The sequence below is a fragment of the Numida meleagris genome, chromosome Z (assembly GCF_002078875.1).
Source record: "Numida meleagris isolate 19003 breed g44 Domestic line chromosome Z, NumMel1.0, whole genome shotgun sequence".
Lineage (NCBI taxonomy): Eukaryota > Metazoa > Chordata > Aves > Galliformes > Numididae > Numida > Numida meleagris.
Window position 1 is genome coordinate 38198426 of NC_034438.1, and position 17946 is coordinate 38216371.

General features: G+C 40.3%; 1 protein-coding gene across 7 annotated transcripts in view; it reads right to left on the reverse strand.

The window, feature by feature from the left end:
• Window positions 1-17366, reverse strand: part of LOC110389792 (guanine nucleotide-binding protein subunit alpha-14-like) — a 67632-nt gene extending 50266 nt beyond the window's left edge. For all 7 annotated transcript variants that reach the window (XR_002433379.1, XR_002433378.1, XR_002433381.1 and 4 more), the window contains exon 1: window positions 12987-17366. Coding sequence is in view for 1 of the 7 variants with exons in the window: in XM_021380732.1 (XP_021236407.1) it covers window positions 12987-13107 (121 nt within the window). In the remaining 6 variants the exon portion in view is untranslated. The remainder of the gene's footprint in view (window positions 1-12986) is intronic.

Consider the following 17946-nt stretch of genomic DNA (forward strand, 5'->3'; position numbering starts at 1 on the left):
AAAAGAGCCCAGCTCCATCCTTTCTGCATCCTCCCTTCAGGTATTTATCAACACTGAAAAATAGACACTAAGCCTTTCCTTCCCCAGGCTAAACAGTCTCAGCTCTCTCAGCCTGTCCTCACAGGAGAAGTGCTCCAGACCCTTGAGCATCTTGCTGGCCCTGCATTTGACTCTTTCTAGTATGCCCATGTATGTCCACATCTCTCATACTGTGGGGTTAGGGGAACCCAAAACTTGACACAGCACTCCAGGTGTGACCTCATCAGGGCTGAGTCTTCTGGGAAGAATCACTTCCCTTGATCTGCTGGCAACACTTTTCCTAGTGCAGGCAAGAACATTGTTAGCCTTCTTAGCTCCAAGGGCACATTGCTGAGTCATGTCCAAACAGGATCTCCAGTGCTTTTTCTGCAAAGATGCTTTCCAGACAATCTGCTGTCAGTGACAGAGAGTTCTTCATACCCAGGTTTAAAACATTTCTTCTGCATGATGTTCTTGTCAGCACATTTCTCCAGCCTGCTGATGTCCCTCTCAGTGACTCTCTGGTGAATCAGCCACTTCCATCCAGTTTTGTGTCACCTGCAAACTTGCTGAGGTCACATTCTGCCCCATTTTCCAAATCATTGACGAAGATGTTAAACAGGGCTAGACTCAGCACTGACCTGTGGAATACTCTACTTATTACTGACCACCACTGATCAGTAACCTCTGGATCAATCATTCAGCCCATTGTTGATGTACCTCACTGCTTGCTCATTCAGCCCATATTTCAAAAGCTTTTCTATGAGGATTTTAAGGGGAACAGTATCTAAGACCTTACTGAAGTTCAGAAAGACAATACTCACTGCCCTCCCTCATCTATCAAACCGGTCATTTCATTGTAGAAACTTACCAGTTTGGTGAAGCAATGACTTCTCCTTAGTGAATCCACATGGACTATTCCTGATGATTTTCTTATCCTTCATGTACCTGGAAATGGTTTGTTGAATTAGGTATTCCAACACTTTGTTCCATCAAAAGATGAGAAGAACTAACTGTAAGAACTTTCTTTAATGACCAGGCTCCCAGATAAAATACAACCATATATCAACCTGTTTATACTTTGCTTTCCTGTGGCTGTTATATTAAACTTAGCACAGATGGATGGAACTTATCAAGAAGACAAAGAGGAAAATAAGTGAATAGTCATAAAATGCAGCAATTTAAACCCCATAAGGAGAGGGCTATAACTCACATTTAGAGATTGCAGTTTGCACTGAATAAAAATACAGCCTCCAAACCCATACAGACACACAACGAGCCAATAACCACTATTTTCAAAATACATCATCTAAAGTACTTACAATCCAGTTACAATGTCCTAATCCAGAACCAGAAGTTAAAGCTAGAGAGTTGAATAGCAATTTAAGAGACAAAATACATTTGGTAAAGATTACTCCAGAAATAATTTGCCAAGGAAGTAGATGCAGTTTAATGGGTGGCCATTCAAAAAAGAGCAGCAACAGAAGAACATTCAGGTCAAGAAAAATTGTTCAGCAAAATGTCACACTGGTACTAAAAGGCAGGAGGTTTCTTTTGCTTCTAGGGAGTTTGAATGATGATTATTTTATTTAATCAAAGCAGCCTTGATTGGAGTTTCAGAATATTTCTACTGCTGCCAAAGGTCATTTTGACAATAATGAACAATTCTCGAATTAACTATACTTGTAATATAGGATCATGAAAAAATATCTCCACGAATATCCCTGAATTACAGACAAACACAGGTGAAGCTGTTTCTTGGAATGATTTTACAGAGAAAAACATTGAGAAAATATGTACTTTTCTACAAAATACAGCCACATATGCCATTAGTCCTAGCAGTAGTAAAACAGGTACAAGTTGGGCGTTGTACTCTAAGTCATAAGTATACTCAGTACAGTGGAAGCCATTAAACTGTTAGGATAAAATTAATTTACTAATTTCATAGAATCATAAAATATCCAGTTGGTGGGGACCCACAAGAGTCATCAAGTTCAACACCTGGCTCCATGCAGCACCAATCAGAATGTAACTACAGCAAATATTACCAGCAGAAAAGTGTTAATCTCCAAAACATTCAGTAGCTCTTCTAGAAAACAGTAACTTAAATTGGACCCACACAGCAGTATCCTTGTTCACAAACACAATATTTTCTGCAAAATTTCAGAATAGTCAAACTATGTTCTAATCTCCTGCATAGCAATAAAGTTGAGGCTTCTGCAATTAGACTACTATACATTCTTTATGTTAAATGCAAACATTATCGCTACACAATCTCCCTACCTCATCCAGTTTCATAGCTTATAATTCAGTAACATTTCAATTAAGAATTGAAACATGACGCTGGAATACTGTGCCACCATTCCCTCATCATTTTCTTCATACCTCTATCAATTCTAAATATACCAGAAATATTGTTTTGCAGTTAACGTCTGTAAATCTACCTACAATGAAAACTGAGAAGTAAGAAACACTTTACATACAGGGTTTGCAATATAAAGACTACAAATACTAAACACATTCTTTTGTTCAATCTACAGAGTACCAGCTATTTTTTCACACAGACAAATAAAAAATTTGTGTAACATGTAATTCTCAAAAGTTCCTTTGTTTATATCCCTTGTGCTTCAACTCTTATTTTTGAACACCTAGGTATTAAAAACAATAAGCTTATGAGGTCAGATGGACTTAAAGTAGGAGAGAGAACTAAATTAAACATTGGTGAAGACTGTAATGATAAAAAAGTAAAGCAAAAAGAAACAACAGTGCAAAAAAAACACCACCAGATTTAAAACTAAACATTTGTATTTTTTCAAAGATAAGTATATCTCACAGGAACCAATTTCTACTGCATGGAATTAAAGAAAGCTAAATAGCGTTCTTTCCACCAATGACAGTAACAGACTATTCTGTGTTAAAATGAAATACAATTCTGTAAGGAATTGCTGCCCTTTAAAAACATAACCATGTAATTCGTAACTTGGCAGAATTTTGTTTCTGTTTTTAAGCACACATTTAAGTAAAGCTGTTCTCTTGAGGTGACCTGAAGAACTTACGTGCCATTTTCAGAAAGCTCTCATGTCATAGGAATATTCAAATTCCCCTAAGTTTCTCTAGGCTCTAGGCCTACTGGTGTTATTTAGACAACAGATTTCTATATCTATTAGAACTGCTTACCTCCTCTCTTTGGACTTCCAGTGTGTACATAATTTAAAAAACATGTGCAGAGGTTTGAAATCTCACTGACTTATTGTAACAAGAGAGTATCACTCTCTACAAATGCCATCTCAAGATTTTACAGGGCCACAGCTCTTCTGAGTTTATAATTATAAGCGAAAACATTCAGTAAAATAAACTTTGGGTTCATATTCACAGTTTTCATATTGAGTTTTGAGTGAAAAAAGGCAAAACTGCAGTACACACATGCATAGTTGAGGTCTGGCAGCTACACTGTACAGGGCTGGCAGGAACTCTTCACCAAAACAGGTCTACAAGTTTTCTATTTTCAGGTCCATAATGTTGGCATTTACCAATTTCAATTAGAAATTAGGATCCTCTACGTGCCTGACCAGTAAGGGCCTTCTGCTGAGGCCTCCGTGTCACAAAAGGAGCTTCCTAAGAAAAAACACAGGCTGACACACACCTTTAAGACTGCAAAGTAACAATAAAAGAAACAGTTAAGCACAGAAGCTTCCTGCTTGGAGAAGGAATGCCAAGTTTTTGTATGAAAAACGTTTTCATTTCAAACACAAAGCTAGAAATTGTGAAACAGATATTTCCTAAGGGCTAAAATGAATTGTTTAGCCCTACCTATGAAAGAAAATACAAGAGGCTGGGAACTTACTTGCTTTTAAAATACATTTATTATTATGGATGAACACTTGGCACAATTACCTCAGAAATATTTGAGTCAAAGAAAGTATTTAATTGTAATTTACTTTCACATTTTGCACACATATTTTAATTTACTTGAAGTATTTTGTTTCTCATTTAATTTTTCATACAGTGGCTAATGACAGATATTTCCAAGATACCCTGCATGAATCATAGAATAGCTTAGGTTTGAAAGGATCTTAAAGATCATGCCGTTCGAACTTTGTGGGATGCCACCCACAAGCCCAGGCTGCCCAGGACCCCATTCAACCTGGCCCTGAGCACCTCCAGGGATGGGGCACCCACAGCTTCTCTGGGCAGCCTGTGCCAGTACCTCACTGCCCTTATGAAGCTCTAGTGCTTTTCAGCAAAAGATGGGCACAAGTACAAGCATAATGGAAAACAATTCTATTTGACTTAAAGTGAAACAAACAACACATTACAGTTACATAATACATCCAAAAACCCATTTTCTTTTTCATTTAAATACTGTTTTCCAAGAATTGCTTCCTCCATGGACTACCTTCAGTGTAACATGACAAATGAAGGCAATCTTTACCTCCAATAAGCTAGTTCAGCTCTAGGTCAATACAGAAATTAAAAAAGGTCTCACTGTGAATCCAATACTTCGATTGCAGAGATGATTATCTCAGTACTGAGGAACACTATTACTGGGGAATACACCAGAACTTCAGTGACTGAATAACTCAATCTATTACTGAAGTTTAATTAAGTCAACAGATACCACATGCAGACTCAATTTTTCTTCAAAAGTTGGAAAACTGTCAAAAAAAGGCGACTCCAAGGTCACCGCAACTTCCTGACCTAATGACTTTACAGTTCCACAGTGATGAGAGAAGACTCCCATAAAGAACAACAGTGCTGCTATGCATAAAGATTTTGGAAAGATCTCCTTATCTATGCTACTCTTGCAGAAAACACCTTACAAAACTACTTATATGGAAAAGATATATTTCAAGAGAGAACTCAGCACTATGTGCTGAGAGCTGTGTCTGCAGAAAGAACATCAGTGCTGAAGAGCATGAAAGGAAGCAAATATGCAATATGATAGGCAGCATCATCTCCTACATGATTAATCACAATGTTTTTCCTTCTAGTTAAATGGAAATCACAGAAAGTGTTTCCAAATAGCAGTAACTCATCTACACCTATTACAGTTTTTTCATAAGTATAGGCTTGGGCCAGTACAAAATCTGGTAAACTGAAGAAGTGTAAATAGATCTTAAACAGTTTAATTTTAGTTTAATTTTAAATATACATATATTTCAATCACCACTGCTACAAGACAGTAAAGCCTACTCTCTCCAGCCACCAAGAAAATGAAAGTAGCAAATTATTTCTAGGTAGATTATTTTCCTCTTTATGGTAAAAAAAAAAAAAAAAAGATCCACAACCATCTAGAGAACATTAATCTTTCCAGTGTTACTTCATATGATAACTCTATTAGAAGAGCATAAATATTAGATGACATACAAATTCTGACTATTCAATCAACTGGAAAAGATCACCTTTTTAAGAGCACATTGGAAAAAACAGCAGCAAAGTCAGAGCTAAAGAAGTTGTCCTTTGTGTTTTGATTTTTGTTTAGAAGCATGCATGCCTAATTTGTGCTGGAGCTTAAAAGGTCTCAAATTTAACTTTTCTAAAAGTATGCTTAAGAGAAACTAGATTCTAAACACAGGATCAAATTTTGTTCCTTTTTTCCTGCTTTTCAGGCACATGCACACACAAAAAGTAACAAACATAACCGAAACATGAACATCACTGTGAGAAACACAGAACAGAACAAACTGAATAAATCATCTTTTTACCACTTAACTTCTTTTCAATTTGCTTTCCATAATACCTGCTTTAAGTTTGAAAGTTTTCAGTGGAAAGGCTCCGACCCTGTGCTGCGCTTTCATTTTCTAATTCAGTAAGAAAAGTGCAAATAGAAGTGACAGAAAAATCATTTCAAAGTTTCTCATGCTGTAATTTTCATTCTGGGTTAACTACGCAATGGAAATTTGAATTTTGAAGAAATTCTAATATCGTTCTTTCATTCTACTCTGCACTCAAATTTAACAGATTTTTCATAACAGGCTGCTATAAGCCATCACTTTCTTTTTCAACTATATCCTACAGTACTTTAGCTCTGGCATTTTAAACCACTTTCCACAGACACCACTGGAAGACTTCAGAAGATATAACATGTCAGACAAAAAATACTGATTATTAACCCTATTTTTTGAAGAAAGACAATGAGATCCAGTCAACAGCCGAACAACAAGCAATGACTGCATCTGAGAAACAGAAGAGGGCAAGGGCAAAAGCTGACACCCTGCTAGGTATACTGAAATACTGCAAATAAAGTTGTACCTGCAAAGTCTTCACCTATATTCACACACCATTTTATACATAAAATAGAGTTGAGGCCAGGAACCGAGAAAAGCATTAGGGTACAAGACAGCTCACAGGCCGCTTGACACAAAGTTCAAAAGAAATAACATAAAAATTTTGTAAGTTACTGTTAAGTTTCAGGACTTAAGTATTACAGAGAATGGAAATTTCAATGATAAAAGTTGATAAGACCTAATTTTATTTTATTTCATTTCTTTTCATTTTTCTATGTGCTTATTGAAGGAATCTTCCCTGTGAATCACAAGCTAGATCTCTTTACTAACTGCAAATAGGGAAGTACTTGGGCAAAGTGGTAGATCCCTGTTAATTACCAGTAGTTCATTTTCTCTGATTTCTATGCATTTTATTGCAATTAGACTTTAACTGTAGAGTTGTACTTTACTTGCTTGAATCAAATTTAAACTTTTGTTTTAGCATATTGAAATTAGCAACCCACATAACATTATATCCCATCAGCTAAAAGTTAACCATCCAGAAGAACGTCCTAGAAGCCTGTTCCATGTACCCTTTTCCAATGTTGACATTTATAAGCAATTGTACTAGAAAGAGTTTTAAGGACTCATAAGGTATCTTACCATCAGAAAAATTTCATCTATGTCCCTTGGAAAAAAAATGTATATCCAAATGAGTTTTGATCCCTTTTTGATGTTTGCAAATGAAGCTCCATGACTGGATGACTATCCAAATTGAAGAGACTAAGTACAAGCAGTACATTTACAAAACCAGGAAATGACAAATGCAATCTTAAGTCTACTTTGAAGGTTCATCTTAAACAAGCAATTTTGAGCCAACAATTAGTACATTACTACTTATAAAGAATGCACCAACTTGCTTTCTTTAGTGGAGGAAAATCACATTATGCTATTTAGTAAACTCCCTCGTAAGTAAAACCAGTTTCAGCAATTCTAATGTTGCCTTGCACATTGTGCTACTATTTTCTTTAGAAACAAGACAACCAGGTGGGACAAAATGAGTAAAAAAAATAAATTATCTTCCTGTATGACAGCAGCTCATAGGGGAAAAACAACAAAAGAAAGAAAGGAAAAAAAAAAGCCTGCATTTTCTCTCTTACTCTGTTTTGATACTTTCTTCAAGGAACAGGTAGAACAAATATTAGATATCTCAGAAAATAATGGAGCATCAAAAAACCAAAAATTGCTTATAGTAAAACATAATTTTATAGAAATACTTTACTCCTTTCAGTGTTGATTACCTTTTTGGGACCATGCAAGTAAGAAACACTCTCACCAGATCACGTCTTCCTCTCCTCATTCCTCATCTCTCCCTCTCCAAACCAACACAAGGGTTTTTTAAAATCAGGTAATACAGAATCAAAGGAAACAAAGCCCTGTGATCTTTTTTCCTCTCCAAAATACTGTTCTTGTTCTAATTTTAAAACAACATTTCCTAGTTGTCTAGGAACTGCTTTGCATTTGAACATTTTTTTTTTAAATATTCTTTCATGTTTTGATAGTGATGGCATCAGGCTAGAAACATAAGATACATTTCCCCAGAATGAAGCACAGAGCATACCAGAGTAGGAAAATAACTGGCATTTTCAATGCCCAGTGAATGCAGAAAATGTTCTTCATGCAAAGCATCAGTGTTTAGTAATCCTTTTGCTGCACTATCAAGCAAAGGAGTGGTATTTTCAGATATTATTTCAAACATTCATGATCACATAATGAAATGTGCTGTTTTATTCAAAGAGCAGAAAAGCTGTTTTAATCTCCATACACGTAGGGAGAATTCATGAATTACTGTTTGGTATCTTCAACAGAACTTTCTCAAAAATAAAATCCAACTTGACCAAAATTAGTCTTGACAACACATAATGATGGACAAAGATCTGAGCAAAGGTTTCAGATAGTCACTGTAAACTAGATAGCTGTCTTTATCACACAGGACATTTATCCAGGCAACAGTTACCTTCAGCCCTACACAGTCATCACATTCTCAATTTTAAAGCACATCATTGAGTTTTTCTGGTCTAAAGAGGGGTGCCACCTTAATTCAACTACCTGAAATGTGGTTCAGAAATATATGAGAACATGCACTTGTACACTGACAGAGCTATTCTTAGATATCCATACACGATCACTGGACTTTATTCTTCACAATGCAAATCAGCCACACACAACTCGAACAGCTGATAAATATTCTAAAACTGCCCACAATAACTAGGCTTGTGGATGGGGTCCTGCGTGACCTGTGGTTGTTGATGGCAGCCCAGGCCACAGCAGGAGTGTTGGAACTAGATGATCAATCTAAGCCATTCTGTGATTCCATGAACTATTTGTTCAGATTAGCTTCTAAAGAAATGAATTATATTGTTTATTCTCAGAAACTGTAGTACACAATCAGAATTTCAAGGGATAACAAGCACTTGCTCGTGCATTACCTTTCTCTAGAGTCAAATTTGCAACTTCTCTGTTAGCAAATGACTGAAACAAAATCACTGAATCATAAAGTTGGAGTTGGAAGGGACGCTAAGAGGCTATCTAGTCCAACTCCTGCACTGAACAAGGACATAAAAGTAGATCAGATTGCTCAGAGCCCTATCCAGTCTGTCCTTGAACATATCCAGGGATGGGGCATCCACCACATCCCAGGGAAACCTGTTCCAGTGCCTCACCACCCTCACCGTAAAAAACTTCCTCCTTATATTCAACATAATTTTCCCCTTTTCAAGTTTGAAATCATTTCCCCTTGTCCAGTCACAACAGACCCAGTCAAACAGTCTGCCCCCTTCCTTCTTATAGCCCTCTTTAGATACGGCAAGGCTGCTATCAAGTCACCTCAGAGCCTTCTCTTCTCCAGGCTGAACAGCCCAAGCAATCTCAGCCTGTCCCCATAAAAGAGGTGCTCCATTCTTTGGATCATTTCTGTGGCCCTTCTCTGGACGCGCTCCAACAGGTCTATGTCTCTTCTGTACTGAGGACCCCACATCTGGACGCAGTACTCCAGGTGAGGCCTGACCAGCGCAGAGCAGGGGGGCAGGATCACCTCCCTCGCCCTGCTGGTCATGCTTCTTTTGATGCAGCCCAGGATTCATTCTAAATGCCCAATTTTGCCTCTTATGTTAAATCCAGACAAGAAGATGTTGACATCAGAGTAGTTTATGCAGTCTGGCAGTTTAACAAGTACAAGGACAGCTCTGCTAAGGACTTGGTAAGATGGACTTCATCACCACTAGATTGAGTATTTCCTTTCTATATGACTTTCTACCTCATGTAAATTCAAATCATTTCGTCACAGAGAAGTTCTTTATTCCTACACCATCATCCCAAAATAGTCACATTTTAACGCTTTTTTAAATATCAGCCAAGTGTTCTCCAGTGCTGTGAAAGGAAAAAATTAACCATGTTGACAAATCTAGAACTTTCCCATAGTGAGAAAGGTAAATACATGCTTTCTGTAGAAATGCAATTATTTCTTTTAGGATAACAGAAGGCCTAAGGTGATTTCTTGCTGCTGCTATGAATATCACCAAGTGCTTTATCTACCTGAAGTTCCTGTTTAGTGTAGTGCCTTTCTTTCCAGACACCCAATTACAAGAAAAAATTATACTGGTTCATACCAGGTTGTATCTGAATATGTTTAGAAACTCCTTCTTTTACCCATTTTATTGTAACAGTGAAGCCAGATCTCACAGAAAGATTCTGTCACATGCTTAGAGTGGGATTTCTCGCAGGGCTTCCCACATTTAGAAGCCAGTCAAAATCTGTTCTCTCTGTACTTGTCTTTTGTACACTTCTCTGAGAAATGCACAGATCAGTGCTGGTCCTTCACTACCTTGGGAGCTCCAAAATGAATTATTCAGTCTTTAGCTTCATGATTTCTTCAGTTAATGTTTGTTTTAAATGGGAAGATTTCTAAGGAACTACAGCAAGGCACAACAGCAATGACAGATACCTTTAGAACTTTCATTAGAGCTTTATTTTGTTTTCTGCTCTTTTTCCTTGCCAAAGAATTGTCTAAAATAAATGTAGGGGAAAAAAAAAAAGGAAAAAAAAAGAAGTGGTTCACCCATGTGATACAACCAGTGTAAACATTTCCAGATGCTTAAAAGAAAATTAAGATCTACAACAGCTGGTCTCTCAAAGGTGCAACACTCTTTCGGTGAAATCTGTCACAGCATTGCTGGTTGGGAGATCTTTATGCTTCCAAACAGAAGTCAACATACTGCCAGTCAACTATCTTCAAAACAGCCCCCAAACACAACTCTTCTCATCAAGAACTAATGACTCTGCCTGTCCAGCAGTGCCCTCTCCACACTGGGCCCCATTATAACAATGAGGGCTGTAAGAAAATCCACTTGAGATGACCACAATGAGTGTTCCGAAGGACCACCTGCACTAACTCCCACCATTCACAGTCTGCTGCTTACATATGTTCATAAGCAGCACTATCTTCCTTATGCATAGAGACTTTTCATCAAAGGTTCATCTGCCATGACAATTTAAGTGTTCCTTTTGTAAACTTCTGTGTACTTTAGTAAGCTTTCTGGACAAGCATACAACACCTCTCCTGGTAGGTATAAAGTTGGTTTTTGGGAAATTTGCATACTTCCTCCAGTAACAAAGCCCTTCAATCACAAATTTTTACTGGGATCTCTTTATTATCAGAAGTGGGCCCATTACTATCACATAAGTGTGAGATTTTCCATATCCCAATCTGACATAGAGGGCAAAGCTTTGTAATGTTGACTGTGGTACTAAGACACATACTTGGGAACCTATAATGCTGCCTGCCAGCAGGTCCATGCTGTAAGCAGTCTCAGTCCTATGGAGCAGTATGAGTTCTTTCCAAAGTCTGCTCTATCACTCAAAAAGAGAACCCTGGAGCAGGGGAGCAGAGCAAGACAAGGTAGGAAAATGATGTTTGCAGGCTATAATAAGTACCAGTGTTTGAAAAAATAAAATAAAATAAAAATTGCCATTCCCCAGTACATTTCTCAAGAAGAACTATGCTTTGAATGCATATTACATCCCCCTTTATCAGCATACTGCTGTCGTGCACACACCTGGGCACAGTGAAGGAAATAAATGTCATTTATTTGCTTCATCTTGTCAAATAGATGACTGAAGAGGGATGTAAGAGGTCTGCATAACCGAGAGACAAAGAGAAGATTGGATAGGCACTGGCAGTACTCTACCTCTTTCAAAACTAATATTATGAGCTTTTGAATAAGCATCTTCGAACTGTAGAAGATCCTGAGTTGGAAGGGATCCATAAGGATCATTGAGTCCAACTCCTGGCTCCTCACAGGATCAGCCAAAAGTCAGTCCCTATGAGAGCGTTGTCCAAACACTCCTTGAACTCCGGCAACTCGGGGCTGTGCTCACTGCCCTGTGCAGCCCGTTCCATGACCACCACCCTCTGGTGTAGAACCTGTCCCTAACCCCCACCTGACCCTCCCCTGAATAAGAGGAAAACAAATGGAAGAATTTTCTCACACAAAACACAGGTAAAATGAACATCTTCTGCCAGAAAATGCAGTAGATGGCCAAAAATGTTAGATAAGCTCATGGGAGAAGAATACACTGAGAGCTACTAATAGCTCAGGAACTTCATGTGGCTCAGGAAGCTTCTGCAGCTGAAAGAGGTGGATGCTAAGAGTACTGGTTACTGGAAGGAGGGAAGTCATTCTCACTCTTGACGAACTGCTTTCAGAAGACAAAACACTGCAGGATTAACAGTAATCCAGAATAACATGTTTTTTTCCTTTTCCTGTAAAAGAAATAAGGTACTGATATATTTGGCAGACAATAAGATAATCTTAAGAAGCTCCCCTGGTTTTGCCTCCTGGTTCTGTCTTTCCCATAACTCTTATTACACCAAGAATCTGATACATCTTGTTCAAAGATCTAACAAATTACGCTTGTGTTTCCTGCATGTCTTTCAAGTGGAGAAGCCAACTAACACTTCTGACAGCTAGTGGGTGAAACATACAACATTGACAGCTGTTCACTGCTGCATGTAGCTGCACAATGTGTGTCTTGAAGTGATTTCAACAGGAGAAAACACAAATGGAGAGTTGATGTATTTTTGCTGTTCTTGGTTGGGGGCGTATTTTTGTTACTCTAAGGTTTTTCAAAACGAACTTGAACACACGCACCAGTGTTTCTGGCTAAAATAACAGATTCATATAGGAAAACTCCCTCAGAGTTTGGGCAACGCAACATTGCACAGTGTGTGATATTCCAGATGGTAGAAGAGGAGAAAGTCTGAAACTGGTGAGCACCGCGCACAGGCAGAGTGCGAACTGGAAAGGAAGTCACTCACAAACTTTGTATACACCCCCAAGAATGAGGAGTTAGTTAACTCCCGCGGTGGAACCTTTCGGCAGTCGAATCCTATTCCTTATAAAGATTCGCTGCTAGGTTCCAAATATTTATCAGTCTGCCCCAAAGACCTGGCGGAAAACAAGCAGGGCTCTGCTCTGACAGCTGCACCAGCCAACTGCAGACCTCCAGGCCGGCAACCGGCGACGGCCAGCCGGGCACGTGGCACTGCGGTCCGGCCGTGTTTGGGATTTCCTTTCGGCACCGCCCGTCCCACGGCCGCACCGCGCCGTCACGCGGCCCCGGGAGCGGCACCTCCCGCTCCGGGCGGCGCTGCCTGCGGGCGCCCCGGGCCGTACCCGCAGCCCGGCGCCGAGCCGCACTCACCCAGCAGCAGCAGCTTCAGCTCCCGCCGCGCGTCCCGCTTGTCGCGGCGCAGCTGCCGCTCGATCTCCGCGCTGATGCGCTGCGATTCCTTCTCGTCGGCCGACAGGCAGCAGCCGGCCATGGCCTGCCGGCGGCAGGTGCCTCCTCCCGCTCAGTGCCGCGGGGGGAGGGCGGGACGGGGCCGGCGGAGGCGCCGGAGGGAGCGGTGTGCGTCCCGCTGCTCGCGGTACCTCTGCCTCCAGAGCGGGATGGGGACCCGCGGGAGGGCTAGGGACTGACTGTTCCTCTGCTGGAGGGGGCACTGCCGCCGTTTTCGTTTTGGGCTGTTGTGCGGTCAGCTGCACCTCGCTCCCGGCTGTACGCAGCCGAATCTTGCGTTTGGCTTACAGCTGCCGGCCCGTGTTTTGTAAGGAGCGCAGCCTCGGGAGGTCCTTACCTCCAGAAGTTTACTTGCGGTACCGCCCCGCCCCCCCGAGCCCCGGCAGCGGCAATTAGCTGCACTGTCCCCAGGGCGTCCGCCGTCTCTTAACGCGGGAACACCGCTGAGTGCAGAACAGCTGCCATCGGCCCCTGGGAGGACGCGGAACTGCAGGCCAGCTTCTCGGCTACAGCGGTGCCAAGGGAGAGAGCGGCTGCGCTGAGCGCCGGCACCCGCTGCGCTGGGCGCTCCTCCCGGAGGGACACCCCGCGCGTCCACGAGCTCTTCTCACTGCAGCTCCTCCTGTCTTCCGCGCAGGATGGTCTCACTCTGTAACGCCGTGTCACAGTCCACATCCCAGACGTGGGAGACTCGTTCACGCGTTCGCAGACAGCGGAGAGCGTGATATTTTATGACCTTTTTGATATGCACGATATCATGCACGATATGATATGTGACCCTTTTACTCTCTTGAAGGTCTGCAAAATCAATTTTCAAATCTCTTTTCAAGTTCATCACAGGTAGATTTGCCTGCTTAGTTGGGGGATTTTTTTGCAGGGGGAAATTACCAATGGAGAGGAAATGTTTACTGCACAGTAGCCAAACCTCCAGTTTATAGCAGCATTGAGTGCACACTGAAATAATGCAATTGAAGACGCCTTTTTTCCTCCGTTTTAGTTTGTCTGTTTTTTGAAAGTCTCCTTTGATTCTGATACATTACTCTATTTTTTCTCCTGTCATTTTCCTTCTCTTCTGCTTTACTCGTTGTGGCTTACCCCACAATGATGCTCATGCTTTCAGACTTGCAGAGCTTTAAGTGCATCTAATAAAGAGCAGCAAGGTTCTGATTCAGAGTCTATGCAACAGTGGCAGGCGAAACCACATGGAAATGGAAAGATGAGGAAATATTTAAAGGAGCGTAGCTGGTTGGTTTCTTGACTTCTTCACCACGGGCAGTTACGTGTATCTATATTCTGAACGCGAAATATTTTTTAAAACAAAGCTCACTGTGTCCAGGTCTGTACAACATGATTGTCTCCACCTCACTAGTTACACATTTGAGAATAAGCGATTATGAAGAAGTCGCTTCATAATTTGAAAGCTAAATACTTTGTATTTCTTCAGGATGCCTTCCCGACATAGGAAACAGTGCGGGCTGGTTTTGGAGGAGTCAGGATCCTCTGAGTCCATCGATGATAGTGGAGTATTTTGCAAACATGGCTGTTCTCCGAATAATGTTATTCTTTGCTGAACAGGTAGATGTTTGCCTTGTCTGATAGCATTTGATGACCAGTACATACAGTGTGAGATGAATGTCAGAATTAAGGTTTCTTGGCAAAATACAGAGAGGTGTACACAGCAGTACAATTCCCACTGCCCAGACAACTTTGAAGATTCAGATCCTGTCTCTGTTCACACATTATGGCTGGCTTTCCAAGGAAAATACAGTGTGTGTGCAATCCACATTTAGACTGGGATATCTCTTACCCTGGTTGGCATTATTCTAAGGCAAAAATAAACGTCTACAGAAGAGTTTTCAGGATTGTGCCAGGTGAGCTTTTCTTCATTGGTTCCACCTAAGTACATCAGCCCACTTCTTAAGAAGCATCAAAAACATTCCCTTCTCAAAAGGGAAGGTTCCCACTTCTCCCGTCTGTGGTTCTTCAATATCAACAAAATAAAAGCACTGTGATACCACAGCCATGGGCAGGGAGAGGAAAAGGGAAGCCACGTGGGTTCCTGTCCCTTAGTGGGCTGGGCTTCAACTGCGGGTGTTTCCGTACCGTAGCACTGCCTGCCTGGTGCCATACAGTTTCCCAGTGAGTGTGGATTTCCTCACCCGTACATTTTTTACTTATTAGGCTGAAGAACTCTTCCTGACGTATTATACTGTATTTCATCTACTTTTCCATCTAAGAACAAGTTAGTACATTGCAGGAAGTTATTTAGGCAACGTATTCCTTGAACTATTGTTTATGTAATATACTTAAGCTTTCTCCTAATCATCAGTATCCTTTTGTCTGCTAAGTTGTTGCTGTCTGGAACAAACTAGCACTGCTTGCCCTTTGATTACCCTGTAGCTGAGCAGTAGATCTGTGTAGATTATAATAAGGCCGTTGATAGTTTCTGCTGAGTTCCTGAAGGCTTTGTTTATCCAAAATGCTGCTGCATCTCTCAGCACAGTTGGGTGGAAATATAAACACCACAGAACCTGGCAGCTACTCCTGTCTGTAGCAGCCTGCAGAAGCCTTATCATGAGTTACATGCAAAGAGGCTGTACAGAACATTAAGGTGTAGTGGTGTTTTGTAGACCTGTAGTAAGTACCCAGCAATACTTAACATTAACTCCTAAGGCTAATCTACCATTAACAAGAGATGCCCACTTCCACAGATGCAACGCATTAAAACTCCAAAGAGTTTTATGCTAAGCATTAAAGCTCTTTGGCTGCCAAAAACAAAGGGGGCAGTAAGAGATTGGTGTCACACAGTATTTCTGAGATCAGGTGAGATTTCAGAAACAGGATTCAGTTCTGAGTTGGTTACAGTAAACATCAGTGGTAAAACTGTGCCCTCTGTTGAACAAAGCGCATGTTTTGCTAAGGGTAAGTTGAGATTTTTTAAAAATCTGGTGTGATTTTAAAATGCTTCAGCTCCAAAATCTGCAAATAAGAAAAAGACTGGATATAAGGAGGAAGTTTTTTACAGTGAGGGTGGTAAGGCACTGGAACAGGTTGCCCAGAGATGTGGTGGATGCCCCATTCTCGGAGACATTGAAGGGCGGGCTGGATGGGGCTCTGAGCACCTGATCTAGCTGTAGGTGTTTCTATTCATTGCAGGAGTTGGACTAGATGGCCTCTAAGGGTCCCTTTCAACTCAAATGACTTTGTGATTCTATGAACCTTATTTCCTCACATTTTTTACAGAAAAAAAGTGTGTTTGCATGCAGTTGAGAAAAGGTGTTTCAAATCACTCTTTTTTCTTAAAGTGAATTGGTAGTTTTGTTTGACCTTGTAAAGGACAGACAGAAGTCTTTTCCAATATCTTGTAAAAAAAATCCTAAAACAGGCACGAGGATTGGAACTTATATCTTTCTTTCACTTGGACATTGTTATGATGAAGGTACACAAAATCACATGCTGCTCTTTTCTGCAGACATGGCTTTCATTGTTGTTACACCTCCTTAAGAGAGAATATTACCTTCAATTCAAGAGGATACCAAGTAAAAAGACAGAGAAATAGAGCTCCATAACAACCAGGCAGAAACTATGTGTTGTGGATTTGGGTGGAGGTAGGAACCTGAAGAACAGCTGCAGCAGAATGGACTCCTGTTGTTTCATAAGCTCACATTTTATTATGTGCTCTACACAAAAGCAATTGGCTGAATAAAAAGGGAATTGAATACAGGAGTGTGTGGAGACAGATCACACTTCAGAAAAACCATGAGCAGAAATTATCACTGTAGGTGCAATGAGGGAAGTTACTTCAGTTTTGCTATTTTTTTAAAGTTTTTTTTCAATAATTGAAAGTGGTCTTTTGGGCAGTGTTGATATAGAGAGAGAACTTTAGTGCTGAGTACCTGATACCAATAATATTTCAGTTTTAAACCTTATTTATGTATATTGTGTTCCTTCTATTTCTAGCTAAGGCTGTATTCCTACATATGTGAGTAAGAGCAGTATTAGAAGAGCCTTGTCATTCACTCAAGAAGTACTGAAGAATAAGGAATCTGTTGTTGTAGGCCTTCATGGTCATTTTAACCTGTGAAAAATAGATAAAGGATTTTTATTTGGTAGTGGTTTATGTCCACTTTTCTCAGGAGTAAACAGTCATGTAAGTACAGAGATTTAACGAGAAACAGACTCCAAATGTTATGCACATATCAAAATTGGGAGATTAAAATAAACTAAATGCCTAACTAAATGCCTGACTAAAAGCCACAATCGTGTGGCTTTCTCTTTTGGTGGGTGGTTGAGTTTCTGTTTGTTTTGTTATTTTACACAGCAATAAAGTTTCAGTCCAGCTGACTTCTTTATTTTCTTTGGCACTTTGTGTACTTTGTGCATTTCATTGCTCAGTAACTCACAGTAGCTGCACTCCTTAAAAGGAATAGACTCAGAGAAGCCTTCTTCCTGGCCCAAACAAGTCTGACAGGTTTAACGATCCCAAATACTGGTGCAGTGAAAAATAACCCAGATTCAGCTGTCCTCCAAGTGCATGTTATTTACTGTGATCTTGCTCTACAATGCTAATGCCTGGATTGAAGGATACCAATTAAATTAGCACTTAGAAAGTGAACAATTAATTGGATAAAATCACAAAACAATTAAAAGAGAAATCTGGTCCTAGCAGAGCGTACTTTGAAAACAAGCTCAGGTTTCCTTCTAACTGATGCCTGAGAGTTACTGTTGACAAATTTTGCTCATTTTATTGTATGGTAGACTAATATCGTATTTGCAATGTGAGGTTCTACCCTATGACAATAAACAAGGAAAAAAGCAGTGAAAGACGAATAAAACTGCTGATATAACAAATATCATGAGA